Here is a 15,519-nt window from a genome sequence, read left to right as displayed (position 1 = left end):
TCCCAAAAATCAAGCGATCTTGATCAAAGTAACGCTTTCAAATTCAACGTATCAGAGAACCATACTGGGGAGGTTTCAAGCTCCTATACACAAAAATGTGGAATTTTGCATTTTTACATGAAAAACATAACGGATGCGTATTAACTTGCTTGTTTATTTGTTTTTCTTGTTTTTCCAGGGGTGAAAGTATCGAACGAGTAATCTAGAAGATCAGAAGAGGGTTCATTTGATTGGAGATCAAAAGCTACAGGAGGGAAACTAGCTCTTTTCCCAAGCCCGTTTACCCAAAAGTCACCACATCAAATTATTGAGATAGCAATTTGACTCAGCATAGTTGATAGGTCACATTACTGCATCTCTGTTTAAAACTGAGCCCCCCCCCCCCTTGGGGAGAGGTCCCTGTGCAAAGTGCTGTAATTTACACAATTTACCCATTGCTCACATATAGCATTTGTTATTTGGAAACATTCAGACATTTCTTGGGAGTAATTTCTTCAGGGGGGGATTTTCAAACAGGAGAATTTTCCATGGGGAGTAAAATTCTGGAAGAATTTTCCAGTGAAAATCTTGAATGAGGGAGGGAATGGGATTTCTCAGCATGAGTTGAAAAAAGGCCAGAAATTTAATATTTTTTTTCAACTGAAGCCTGAAGGTAAGGAGCAACATTAAAGCACAAATCGACCAGTAAGAATTCCGAAAATGACTGGAGATGCCCCTTCTTGGACCCTTGCTCTTGTTCGATTTTGTGACGCTAAAGTTAGACTTTTGTCCCAATTCTTTAACAAAGGCTGCTCAAACACCAGGGGCGTTGAATTTAAATGAGATTTATTTTGAAAGAACTTTAAGACTTTAGTGGAAAAGTGGGGACTGAGGGAGAGGCAGCCCTCCTCACCTGTGGAACAAATTTTGTTCGTTTGAAGTTTTAATGTTGCTCCTTGCTTTCAGTTGAAAAACCTTCTTTTTTTATTTAATCAATTCTAAAATGTAATAACACTTGCAAATGAGTGTTTTCCTTTGATCTCCAACTGTTTAAATGAGGTTTAAAGCCGAAATCTCTTCCTTGTGCACGGCCTTAAATTTGGCAAATCATAAATATATAGAATTAAAAATGTAAAGACACATACCAATAAGCAAGCCGAGATTTTTGATGTGAATTTGGTTTAGATCAAGCTCGTTCTTCTCGGATAAAATCACTTGATCGGTCAATTCTAATATCCTTTCCTGTCGAAGACGGATTTGAAAATTAAATTTTTCACGAAGTTGCTTAAAAAGAAGAAAAAAAAATTAAAAGCTACGAAAACTTTAAAAAAGACAGCAGAAAATGAACAAGGCTAAAAGTTGCTATAATAATTATCGATCAATTTGAATTGTTCATCCTTTTAGGTAATTAAATAAAAAAAACAAGTTTTTTGAAATGAAAGTAAGGAGCGACATTAAAACTTAAAACGAACAGAAATTACTCCTTATATGAAAGGGGTTTTTCCTCCTCGACGCCCCGCTCTTTACGCTAAAGTTTTTTATTGTTTTAAAAAGTAGAGTTGCGAGAAAGAATCAAACTTTAGCGCAAGGAGCGGGGCGTCGAGGAGGAAAAACCCCTTTCATATAAGGAGTAATTTCTGTTCGTTTTAAGTTTTAATGTCGCTCCTTACTTTCATTTCAAAAAACTTGTTTTTTTTATTTAATTTCTGAAAGTTTTTGAATTAATGCATTTCTTATTTTGGCTCTCCGTACATAAATTATTAAAAGGAAATTTGCATATTAATTCTTTTTTCGGCTAAATGGCTTTCTCTTAGTTTTGATCAGACGATTTTGAGAAATAAGGGGTGGGGAAGGAGGCCTAGTTGTCCTCCAATTTTTCGGTTACTTAAAAAGGCAACTAGATCTTTTAATTTTTAACGAAAGTTTTTATTAGTAAAAAAATACGCAACTTAAGAATTAACTTACGTAACAAACTTTTATATTCTTATATTTTTGATTATATATATGGGGGGGTTGGTCCCCTCGTTAATACATCGCTCTTCACACTAAATCTTGTTTTATCCCAATTCTTTAAGAATAACCCCTGAATCAGAAAGGCCGTAGAATAAATAGTTGAAATTACTTAAAAAATTTTTAGCATAAAGAGTGAAGTATTTATCTCCTCCTAAATACCTCGCTCTTTATGCTAAAGTGTTTTTAGAACCCCTCATATGCGTAATAATCTCTGTTCGTTTTAAGTTTTGATGCTTCTCGTTACTTTCAATTGAAAAAACTTTTTCATGTTTATATTTTCATTGTTTGTTTTTTTATAGTAATGCTAGAAAGTCCTGCGCCCTATTGATTGAATTTCTCTTCCCCCATGAAATATTCCTCCAAGAAAAGATCCTACCATATAGCCCCCTCCCCTGAACCCCACACCCAAACCAAAAAAATCCTCCTGATAACGTCGGTACACTTTCCAGTAACCATTACTGTATGTAAACATTGGCCAAAGTTTGTAACTTGCAGCCCCTCTCCCAGGGACTGCGGGGCGTAAGTCATCCCCAAAGACATAGTTATTATCGTTTTAGACTATGCGGTACAAAATAGCTATCTCAAAATTTTGATCCGTTGACTTTGGTAAAAAAATGAGCGTGGGAGGGGGAATTTTTTCTACAGGGTTCTCTGATACGCTGAATCCGATGGTGCGATTTTCGTTAAGATCCTATGACTTTTAGGGGGTGTTACGCCCTATTTTCTAAAATAAGGCAAATTTTCTCAGGCTCGTAACATCTGATGACAAAGACTAAATTTGATGAAACTTATATATTTAAAATCAGCATAAAAATCTGATTCTTTTGATATATCTTTTAGCATCGAAATTCCATTCTTTAGAGTTTCGTTTACTATTGAGCCGGGTCGCTCCTTACTACAGTTCGTTACCACGAACTGTTTGATGTAAGCCAATGAAATTGTTGGCTTTCATTTATCCAACTTACACTGTATCATCCTATTACAAAATGTTAATTGTAAACGAAGTATATTATTCCCGAAATAGTGGCGATTCAGAAATGTTTTCCATTAGACAGTTTATTTAAACTTTTCTTTAATTTTCGTTTACTATGGGCCGTGGTTGGCTCTGTACGTGGGTGCAACAATGGCTCGTAATTGTGGTTATGAATTATAGCCTCCTGAGGCCTGACAATTGGTAGAATTTTCAGATTCTTTTAATTTCTTTAAAGTAAGTTATTAACAAATATCCTTTTTGTTGATGATCAGGGTTTTTTAAATCTGGCCCCCAAAACCCCTAGATAAAGTCCACATATATGGAAACTGGGTCCTTATTGCGTTCACGGCACAGAAAAAAAAGACGGCTATTAAAAAGATTATATAAAAGGGAATATATAAAAGTATAAAATTTCTTAAAGCAATCACTGCATCTTGGCTTTTTACTAAATCCTGGCCGTCTGCACCAAGCGGTATTTTCTACTGAGTTCTAGTATGTGCAGTGCTGCTTTTGCTTATGGTAGAGGAGGGATTGATTTGTTTTTCATGCCCAAGACACGCTGCTGAAGTTCACCCGATAGTTCTTAATCGATTTTCTCTGATTTGTGGCTCTGACCTTCCAGAATCGAGCAGAAACTTGGCGATACTGAAGTGAAGATCAATCAGCTGTTTTATATCACCAGAAACTTCTGTGCCACGGCACTTCAGCCTGTGGAACACATTTGCTTATGCTACATCCACAAAGAACAGAAGAGCAGTCCACTTTATAGAACGTGTCTCAAGACAACAATACCTAACCATGTGGTCCAGAGGTGCAAAACCAATTGACCGCTGTCTCAACTCCCATTTCTCGCAATTCGAAGACAGCAAGACAGCTTTGGTTAAAACTATTGGGCATTTGGAACCCAAACGGTTTATCATGATCGTGCCAATCGTATTTATCTTTCTCCTAGTCAGTATAGCCAGGACATTCACAGAAGGAAAAAAACCCTGCTAAAACACGGGTATGTATCCCCTGGTGGGGTCTGGTACCAGCATAGCGCAATAACCGCAGATTGTTCCCCAAAGAGGTAGTACCCTGGTATAATTTGGAAGGCAAGAATGGCCCCTGCGGAGCTTGCAAGTTCAAAATTCTTAAGTTCAACAGGATTGGGCTTCTTGGAGATGCATTGCTTCAGAGTTGATATCTGTTGAAAAAATATCAATTCCTCATCGATGGTACTGTTATCTTATGCAGATAAAGGTGTGTTGCACTCATATTTCCTAATTATCATGAAAGGTAACATAGCCTTTATGATAATTTTTTAACGAAAGGCATTAAAAAATAACACTTTGAATATCTTTCTTAACCAAAAAATTACTTTTAATTCTATTGCATTCACTACTAAGATTGTTCAATAAAATACAAATAAAGTAGGACAATCAGAACGTGGCTAGATGTCACAATCTTTGCATAAAGATTCTTGACGAGGATGTTAATAGACAGGCGACGATAGGTCTCAGGATTAAACACGCCTGATGGGCTTCCTAATTTCATTTTTGTGCATGGACTTGCCGGAGCAGATGATCTTGTTGATAGAACAATCTATTATCTGGTCCAGGGGTTACCGTCAGGTGGGATACACCACGGGGCGTGATAAAAGTTTATTAGGGTGGTAGAGAAGGGGAGTGTTATAGGGTTAAATCAAATGTTAAGAGTATTTGATTTAAGATTTAAAAATTTGGAAAAGTAACGGTATTGACTTTGAAGAAAATCTTTATCTTGGAACGTCCCATTTAAAAGTTCTGAGGAGCTGTGTTTAAGTGTGGCGAACAAAACCAAATGGAACTGGCAAAATTTAGCCACAAATAACTGAATTATAAAGAATGAGTAGTAATTTAAAATTAATTAACTAATGCTTGGAATGAAGAAAAGAAAAACAAAAAAAACAAAGCAATGACAAAATATCAACATCTTGTGAACACCAAACGCATAACAAAACAAAAAGCAAACAACTCACTTCTGCGTGGCAAACACTATTCGAGAGAAACTACATTTATCCAGCTTAAAAAACAGAAGTCAATAATATTTCAGTAACCTCATAGGAAATCAAGGAACTACGAGAAAACTTTCAGTGTGTGTTGCAGGGTCCAGTGGATCCCAAATTCTGACTTGGGTTAGGGGTCACAGGGAAAATCTATAGGCAATTTGCATATCAAGGCTATCAAAATAGTAAATTTGTGATATCTCGGGAGTGGGTTAGGGATGTAAGCAAAAATGTCAGATAGTATGGAGGGGAGAGTGAACGGAGACTTAAATTATATGTTAGAGGGAGAAAGAGTGGCTAAAATTATTGTCCCCAATATATGTAAACGGTTTTGCACTAGAACTTACCAACAGAATCAGAATTTTTCACGTGCTCATGAACACCTCGGGGAAATGAGTTAAGATTTTCTAAGGAAAAGAGTTAAAACTTACAGAAAGTTTTTTGGGAGGATAAAGTTAATCAAAATATTAAGTTTAGAGAAAGGAACAGTGGTACAAAAAATGTTTTTCTATTGGTTAGGCAGAAGAGTGACCGACAATTTATCCTGAAAGCTTGAACCTTATCTCTATAGGCTATTAAGTCGAAGGAATCCTAATACAAAGGAAACGCCCGAAAAAAAACTGTTTTACCCGAGAATTGCCCGACAACTTTTATGTTCCAGTCAGTTAAGATTCGCAATAGTTTTGTTCAGTCTAGTTGCTTCATTTTGAATGTTTTTTTTTCAAGAGAAATCAGGAGATTAAAAACACGAGACCCGTAAAAACGGGGCCTCATATTTCGTCTCTCCAATTAGCTTTAAGATGATTTCTATAAGTTTCTTTGCCAGGTGGACCCCTATGCAGAAAACTAATTTATACCTAATTTTAGTTGGGTTTGGTATGCTCCAAAATTGTCCCATAATTTTGTTCGTCTCTGATAATTTGTAACTTGCAGGTCGCAGACAGTGGATACGACAGGGCAGACCTGAGTGATGACAAAAATATTTGGTTGTATCTATGTGTGACTCCTGAAACCGGGTCATCAGAAATCTTTTTTTTCTCTGATTGCCTTAAAATTACAGGGTATGCAGACGAAGGCAAAAGTACCTCAAAGACAATAATCATTGCCTAAGGTCATTAAAGACTGTCTCAAAAAATTGTTCTACTGATTCGTAACGCCCAAAATAGGCCCAAATTTGTTTTGTCCCCAATGAAATAGCAGCTTGCTGGGTATGTACACTGGTTCATACAAACCTAGCAGAAGAAAAATATTCTGCAAAAGTTAGGTGTATCGATTGACAAGACCCTCAAAAGCAAACACTGTTTTTCTCTGTTATGAAACTTTCAGGGTAAGCAGACTGGACAGAGTGAACCTTTACAAGGATAATGCATTTTGGAAGAAAACTGTGGCTTGACCAATGCTTAGCGGAAAAAAACAACATTTTCTTTAGGCATATCTACTTTTTAGTTTAGGCCATGGAATCACCTCAATTGAACTTTGGAGACAAAAGGAGCTTCAATCAAGACAAAAAAATGACAAAAGAAATGTGTTTTTTTTTTTTTTTTAATCACGACATCCTCTTTCTAAAACAAGAAAACGGAATTATTTCCTTAATAAATGACCTTGGTATGTATATTTTTAAATCAACAAATAATTAAAAAATAAATTAGCATAAAAACATTCTTTTAATAAGACGCTGGATTAAAAGACACGGCTTCAATCCTCTAGAACAGCAAAAATTGACAGATTTTCAAATCATATGAATAAAACTATCCGTCCCCATCCATAAGAAATTTTCGTGAAAGCATTGTTATAAACAGACCAGAAACTTTAATTGGAATATTAAATTTTTCTAACATTTACATAACAATCCAACATTTAATTCTTAAGCAGAAAAAGCAAAAAAAAAAGTTCACAAATATTCCCTTTTTTAATAAACAGTAAAACTATGTCAATTAAAAACAAAAAGAAATGAAATTTAAAAAAAAAAAATTTTAAACAGAGAAGATTTTCAAAGAAAATTAGAGAACTATATTAAAACCTAAGACGATCAAAAATAATGTCCTATAACATCTCAATATTAAAACAAGCAGAAGTTACTATCAATAAATAAATGAAACCAAAACCGAACAAAAATGAAATAAATAACGACGTTAAATACGATAGACCCTGCTATATATGAAAAAATAAGTCGTAAAATGGACAGAAACGAAAATGAACATTTAAGTCAAACTTAAGATGAACACGAGATTACCACAAACAGCAATGCTATTGGCCCTTGACGCTCTAAATGCCTTGATACTTTTAACCCTAAGAGGACTTGAGTTTCTTTTGTGTGTGTTTATTGTGGACAGTCAGTATTTTGAACAGTGTGGTTTTTATTTGTCAAAACAAGGAAAAAAAAAACATAAAAATAATAAAGATGCCCTGCGCAGATCAGCTGCGTGGTAATTCTTTCTTTGTAGACTCTTTTTTTAGACACATTTTTAAACTTTGGTTACTATGGACGGTCAGTGGCGTGACTCTGTAAGCTGCGAAAGCACACGACGATTGGCCCCCAACCCTCCATTGCACTTCCTGGCTGAAGGGCCAAGAAACGGAGATCAGCACCGCCGGTAGGGACTGTAAAGTCTAATGCCGCATTCTTTACCTTTTTTTATGATTTGCTCTTTACTAGGTTACAGCTATTGCTACAATCGTCATGTACGTACCTCAATTTCTTCTTTAATTTGTTCATTCTTCGTGTCTCTTAGGACCTTACGCCACTTCTCATTGATCTTCGCCTGATTGGCGCGCCCCAATCCTTGCTCTCGTTCAAGTTTGTGCTTAAATAGTGGAAAATTGAAAATAATTTAACGTGAGTCATGACATTCTAAGACTGAACGATTCACTGAAAGGCTTTGAGTTTTTGTTCAATAGACATTTTGCAATCAGGCCAGTGTATGTTATGAATTGCATTCAAGGTACATGTATAGTCAATTTGACTTCGTAGTTCAGGTCTGCTCTGATCAACAGGAGGAGAGGATCAAATTAGGTAGAAAATATCACCAATAGAAATAGAAACAAAATAAGTAAAACTATATTTTGTCTTATTCTTCTTTCTTATAATATAATTAACTTGAAGTGCACTGGAATAATCATTCTGATATTTTCTTTTCTTTTCTCTCCCTCTTTTTGTAGTGTCAAATTCATAGATTTTGTTTCCCTTTTGGACTTATTTTGTAATATTTTTGTAATCTTAAGCATACATTAGCTGCATGAAACATGGAGCAATCAAACACTTCTTGGAAATGAGCTAAGAGTAACGATCGACTTGTACTAACAGCAAGGCCGTATCGATCCAGTGGGATTAGGGAAGGGGATTTGACCCTCCGCCGAAATTTTGTGCGACTCTTAAAAGTTTAACAAAATGCGCATAAGCAAATGTTTGATATGGTTTTTTAGCCAGCCCTCCCCCCCAAAAAAAATCCTGGATACGGTCTCGGCTAGTAGAAATCAAAACTCAAAAAAGGAATTATGATAAAAATTCATACAGAGCAATAATAGGTTTTCTATCATGATTCCAAATATATAACATTCTTTAAGTTAAAGTTAGTCATCAAACGTTATGACCCTAATTTTTAAAAGCGGAAGAAATGTCTCCAAAAGGGAATAACCTAGATAAAAATTGTACTACAAGATTCAGCATATCGGAAAACTGATTTTCAGAAGTTCCAAGTTCCTACCTACAAAAATATGAAACAAAAACGTGAGGTCACGGAGACGTGTTTAACTTTTTTTCCCCTTCTTCTAATTTTTCCCACGAGTGATCATACCGGCCTTCGGTCCAAAAAGATCGAAAAAGGGCAAAGAACCCTTTTTCGAACTTAGTGCTAAGTGCCACACAAAAGTGGTATTTCCTGTCATTTTGCAAAAAAAAAAGAAAATCGTTGACATAAGACGATGATTTCGGCCAAAGAGTACTAAACTCTATTGGGTGAAAATTCTGAAATGTCAAATCAATATAAATCCTTTAAACGCCGAACATTGATTTTCACATTTTCAAAGACCGAAATGCCGTAGGCTACCGTGGCTTATTATTTCCTAAAAATATAATCGGTACTAGACGTTTACCCCCCCCCCTGTGGAAAACATCCCGCAGAAAATATATTTCTCACTGATAGGAGATTATGACCAAAAGTTTATTCCCCGCTGAAAATCCCCCCGCGAAAAATGTCCATATGTTTCACAATAGCTAATACTATCTAGAAGCAATTCACAAATCACAATCAAAATTACAAAACTTAAAAAGGCATTTAATCTTCTACAACGGGTTCTCTGATTGTTTTTTAGTTTGGGAGGGAGGGAGATACCTTAAAGGGTGTTTTTTAACGCCGACACATCCCAGCTCTCATTGAGCCATCGGATAAATACATAATTGGTTCAGGGGAGGATGGAGGTAGGAATTGATGTATGCACGAATTTTTGTTTGGGAGAGGGGGACAAAAGAAACCTTATGAAAGTAAAGTGTAACATTAAACCCCAAAATGAGTAGAATTTATTCCGTATAGGAGGGGTACTGTCCCTTCCTTACCAACACCTTCACCTCATGGTCGCAAAAACTTCAGAAGTTGTTCATTAGATCAGAATGGCGAGGTTCATCAGAAAACACTCAGAAAGAGTCTTTTTTATAAGTCGATAGTGATTGGAGACCAACCAGTGGCAACAGAGGGAGGTATTTTCCACTTAGGTAGTCTTTTCCGTGGGGATAAATGCTGGCCACCAGATAAACACAATCGGTAAAATGAAAAAGAGCCAAAGTTCAGTACTATTTTGTAACAAGAAAAGTGCTTACTAATTTGCAACTACTTACATACCCTCATCCGAACACAATAACTATTTTTATTTTATCGTGTACCATTTTTCTGTTTCAGTAGCTATCCACAAAATTAAATATTGGCATCAACCTATTTTTTCCTTACATTGATTTTAACAGCTGATTAATAGACCTTTCAAATGCCATTTGTATATGCATATATGCAAACGATGACCTGTCTAGTCAAATTCCCGTTTTAAAGTTAAATATAAGTGACATTATCACGTACAGAGTGTTAATTCATTTTTGAAGGGGGAAGCTATATTCCTGCTTCCTGATTCAAGTAATTTTAAAAGAAACTCAGCAAAAAAAAAGTGATGCCATTAGTAATCTATATATATAAAAATAAGTTGTCTGTGTGTGTGTGTGTGTGTGTGTGTGTGTGTGTGTGTGTGTCTGTCGAGTGACGTCATGTTTGTGTGTCGACTGTCGTCATGTTTGTCGACTGACTTCATTTTAAGGGTTGAGCTGTATGCGTCATGAAGTTGTTTGTCGACTGACGTCATGTTTGTCAACTGATGAAATTACATACCGAGACACAGGGAATATAAATGACGACCGGGAACCTCAAAGAGAAATTACAGACTGGGAAACCCGGACACAAATCACGACCGGGACACAGGGAATATAAATGACGACCGGGACACAGGGACACAACTACAACGGGACGCCGGGGGCACAGGCGGGATATATAAATGACGACCGGGACACAGGAATTGTTCGAATAGATATTACAGACCGGGACACAAATGACGACCGGGAAACAGGGACACATCATTAGAATAATGAGGTATAGATCTGAATACGGGTTATTTTTCCCATGGACAATTATATGTTACATGTTCAAGAGTCAGTAAACCTGACAATCTATTTATATGCATAGACAATGGGACAGCGAAGAATGTTGTATATTCGCATGTTTTACGTAGTTAAAAACATATATATATATATATATATATATATATATATATATATATATATATATATATATATATATATATATATATATATATATATATATATATATATATATATATCTATTCACAGGTGGGACACAGGGACACAACTACAATGGCGCGTAACTAATATCGCACGTAACGACTTACGCGCGCGGGGGGGGGCGCAAAGCGCCCCACCAACTAGGTGTTGGGGTAGCGCGAAGCGCCACCCCAACAGCTAGTTAACACATATAAATAGTATGAACTGCTCATCTGATTGTTAATTAAGGCCTTACTGATATGAAAGACATCATAATTGAAAGAAAGAGCAGAAGTAGGTGTCCTCAACTGCCATTTACTAAAAGAACGACCCCTAAGAGTAAAGCAGTGCCTGTACTAGAATCGTCACAAAGTTCGGATCTGACGACAACGTGTACAGCAATCGATAACAGAAGCTTAGGTCCTGATTAATTAAAAAATATACTTTCTTCTTTTACAAGAAAAGAGCTAACTTGAAAATGAAAAAAATTGCCAGGTAATTTATGTTCAATATATCTGCCGAACTGTTTCATATAAAGGGATTCGTTATATTTACTTATAATTGTAGATCTTCGAATAACTAGCACCCTGCTGAAAAAACAAGAGCTAAGAGCTCATATGACACTTGTGACGAGAGATTGGATCCGGTCTGGCTATGTCTATCACGCATCTAGAACTTGTGGTTATTCTCGAACTCGCAAAAGCACTAGAAACCCCCTCAACTCCCCAAAGAGATCGGATCTGGTCCAATTATGTCAATAACGTATCTAGAACTTGTGATTATTCTCCCCATCAAGTTTCATCCCGATCTCTCCACTCGAAGTGTTTTCCAAGATTTCCGGTTTCCAAGATTCCTGTTTCCCCCTCCACCTCCAATGTCCTCGGATCTAATCCGAATTGAAAAACGGAGCGTCTGAGACATGACATCTTTCTATAAGTCAAGTTTCATTAAGATCCGATAACTCTTTCGTGAGATAGACATACGCCGTTTTTCACAATTTCCCCTCCCTCCAGCCCGCCTCCCCCATATGGTAAAATTGGGGGAACGACTGTTATCAAGTCAATATGTGCAGGTCCCTCACACGCCTACCAATTTTAATCGTCCTAGCACGTACAGAAGTACCGAACTCGCTAAAGCACTGGAAATACCCCCCAACTCCCCAAAAGAGAGCGGATCCGGTCCTGTTACGTAAATCACGTATCTAGAACATGTGCTTATTCTTCCCGCCAAGTTTGATCCTGATCTGTCCACTCAAGTATTTTCCCAAATTTCCGGTTTCCCCCTGCAACTCCCCCCAATGTCAGAATTTTTTTATCTTTAAGGCTGTCTAGATAAAATTCAGTTATTTATTAAATATTGTTTAGATATTATAGAAAACTGAAGGATATTAAAAGAATTTGAGATGTTAATTTAATTTACGAATTGTTCTTATTGCAGTTTTTATTGCTGCATGGCTGCGAAGAATTTCGAGCTTCCTATAAGAAAGTATACATCCAGTTTCTAGCTCCTCTGACTTTAAAATTTTATAGAAGCTGACTAAGAGGGCAAGGCTAAAGCGAGAAGCCAAATTCAGGGGGCATTGTGCATGGTTATCCATTTCCACACTCCTGAAAGTACGCCAAAAGACTGAATTATAAGTAGTTACCCCATAGGCACTCTGATGAGCCAGGTATCCCATCAAATCCCGGTGTCGACACTTTTTTAACCTACTGGATATTTGGCAGAGTTTCTTCTAGACGTAGGTATTATTGCTTATTGATTTTTTTTATGTAAACTTGGTTGTTACATAATAGTTAATTGTTTACCTATGCGAATTTACTGAGAATGACGTAGTTTCGAATGTCAACAACGCTTTTTTTATAGATCTTACGGGCCGCTAGTCAAGCGGGGAACCCTCGGATGTAAATGAGGATGACTTATTGCGCACACGTGGACTTTAATATCTTCGTTAATTGTTTACCTATACAAAGCCTTAGCAACCAATTCCAACGGGAACCCTTACAACCAACCAGTATTGCTGACTATTGAGCTATTAACTCCGCCTGTTATACAGCCAGTCCCAAGCCTGGAAGAAGGAGGAGGGTTGGTCGGAGGGCTAGTAACCCGCCACCGTAAAACCAATTACTCAAGAAACAGCAATAGATAGCCTCGGATTGATTTCTTCTTTGATGACGACTAACGCACGCCCCCGGACAGGATTCTTGAAAACGACCGAGTGTTTTCGTATTGGATACTTGAATGTTAGAACAGTTAATCAAGAAACACAGCCAGGAAAACTCAACAGCGTTATGAGGACCCTTGATAAGTTCTGTATTGATATTGCTGGACTCTCTGAGACCAGACTTACCGGTTTTGGTACTTTGAATAGTGAAACATACCATATTTTGTATTCTGGACTTGAAACTAGAAAAGAGGCAGGTGTTGGAATGGCATTAAGTAGTCGGGCCAAAAAATGCCTAGTGGACTGGGAACCTATTAATGAGCGAATCCTTTGTGCTCGCTTTGCCACTTCTCAGGCCAAATTGACAGTTATTGTTGTGTATGCCCCAACCAATGATACCGTTGATCAGACCAAGGATGATTTTTATCGCGTGTTGTCAAATGTTGTTGCTAAAGTGCATCGGCACGATATTGTGACTTTGTGTGGGGACTTTAACGCTAAAGTTGGAAGTGATGCCTCCTATGCCCCAGCTATCCTTGGTAAGCATGGACTGGGGGAAATCAATGATAATGGCGTACGTTTAATTGACTTTTGTGCGACTCATGAACTTATCGTCGGCACATCATGGTTCCCTCATAAACATATACACAAATATACTTGGAACTCGCCTGATGGTGTAACAAGAAATGAAATAGACCATATTTTAATTGACAAGCACAGGCGACGTTGTTTAGAGGATGTTAGGACCTTTCGAGGTGCCGACTGCTATTCCGACCATCAACTTGTTGTTGCTAAGTTTAATCTGAAACTAAAAACTGTCATAAACCCCAGCGGTCAGTAAAAAGGTTTAATGTAAGAAAGCTGCAGGACCCGTATGTATTACAAAAAGTATACATCTACTTTGTCAAATAAGTTTTCCATGCTAAGGGACGAGTTGTCAATTGATAATCAATGGGAAAAGATCATCGAGTCCCTGAAAGAAGTGGCACAAGAAGTTGTGGGATATAACAGGAAGAAGAAAGAGCAGTGGATATCTGAAAGTACCTGGGATATCATTGATCAAAGGGCAGAAGCCAAAATTCTCGTAGATAGACATGAGCATAACAGGACATGCACTAGAGAATATCTTCATGATTTAAAAGCGCAATATAAGCGTCTCAATAAACAAGTCAAAACACGGACTAGGAATGATAAGAGGGTGTTCCTCGAAACTATGGCTGATCAGGCTGAAGTAGCCGCCAGGCGAGGAGATAGTCGTACTGTGTACGCTATAACGAAGGAGCTTGCGGGTATTTCGAAGGCTTCTTCAACCCAAGTTGAAAACAAAGAAGGCATCTCATTAACCCAGACGGATGACATAAACCGACGTTGGATGGAAAGTTTCACCGAGGTATTAAATCAGGTGCCTCCCACGACTTCTTTAAATATCCCTGAAGAAGCACTGTTTGATCTTGAAATATATTCCGGACCTCTCTTGCTGAGCGAAGTAAAAGATGCTCTAATGACTTTGAAAAACGGAAAGGCAGCCGGTAACGATGGCATACCCCCAGAGCTGTTGAAATATAGTAGAAGCACCCTAGCAGTGCCCATGTTTGAACTTTTGTCACGTGTTTGGGATGATGAAAAAGTCCCGAGTGAATGGTCATCGGCAGTAATTGTAAAACTCTTCAAAAAAGGACAAAAGACTAAATGTGATAATTGGAGAGGCATCGCTTTACAATCAGTTGGCAGCAAGGTTTTGTGCCAAATTATTTTCAATAGAATTCAAAGTAAAGTGGAGAAAGTTCTGAGAGATGAACAACATGAATTCCGCCAAAACAGATCGTGTTGTGACCTAATATTTAGCCTGAGAATCCTGCTCGAAGAATCTAACGAATGGCAGGTTCAACTACTCACAGTATTTATTGACTTTCTCAAGGCCTTCGACTCGATACACCGCGAGACAATGTGGAAAATTTTAATACATTACGGGATCCCGATTAAAATTATATAGTTAAAGCGCTATACCTCGATATTATGTGCGCAGTACAAACCGAGGGTGGCTTAACGGACTGGTTTACCGTTCAGTCGGGTGTAAGGCAGGGCTGCATTCTATCGCCACTGTTATTTGCCATAGTCATAGATTTTGTGCTTCGTGGATGTAGCTTCAGTGGGGGTCTACAATTAAGCCCACTAAGAACCCTTCATGATGGTGTTTTTGCGGACGATATTGCACTCTTCGCTCACGAATCAGAAGATATACAACGTAATATAAATGAACTTGAGCGTGTGGCAAATGCTGTTGGACTCTCCATAAACGCTAACAAGACTAAATCAATGTCAAATGCAGTCATTCCTGACTTAGATGAGGGACTTTTGGTCAACAATGAGGAAATTGAAGTAGTAAGAGTTAAAATATCTAGGCAGCATTCTTACGCAAGATGCCAATCCTGAAAGAGAAATTTTGTGCCGAATAGCATTGGCTGGCTCTGTCTTCAATTGTCTCAGAAATGTTTGGAGAAATAGCAAATATTCCCAGAAGCTAAAACTCAGAATTTATAATAGCAATGTCCTCT

General features: G+C 37.5%; 1 protein-coding gene across 1 annotated transcript in view; it reads right to left on the bottom strand.

Annotated features, from left to right (window-relative positions):
• LOC136039868 (dynein regulatory complex subunit 2-like) overlaps positions 1-15,519 on the bottom strand; it is a 69,159-nt gene that overhangs the window by 32,203 nt on the left and 21,437 nt on the right. The window contains exons 3-4 of the mRNA XM_065723810.1: positions 7,682-7,795; positions 1,125-1,263 (exon numbers count right to left, since the gene is read on the bottom strand). Coding sequence (XP_065579882.1) covers positions 1,125-1,263; positions 7,682-7,795 — 253 coding nt within the window. The remainder of the gene's footprint in view (positions 1-1,124; positions 1,264-7,681; positions 7,796-15,519) is intronic.

This window comes from Artemia franciscana, chromosome 20 (assembly GCF_032884065.1).
Source record: "Artemia franciscana chromosome 20, ASM3288406v1, whole genome shotgun sequence".
Taxonomy (NCBI): domain Eukaryota; kingdom Metazoa; phylum Arthropoda; class Branchiopoda; order Anostraca; family Artemiidae; genus Artemia; species Artemia franciscana.
Note: the sequence above shows the minus strand (reverse complement) of the source record. Positions and strands in the feature narration are given on the sequence as shown.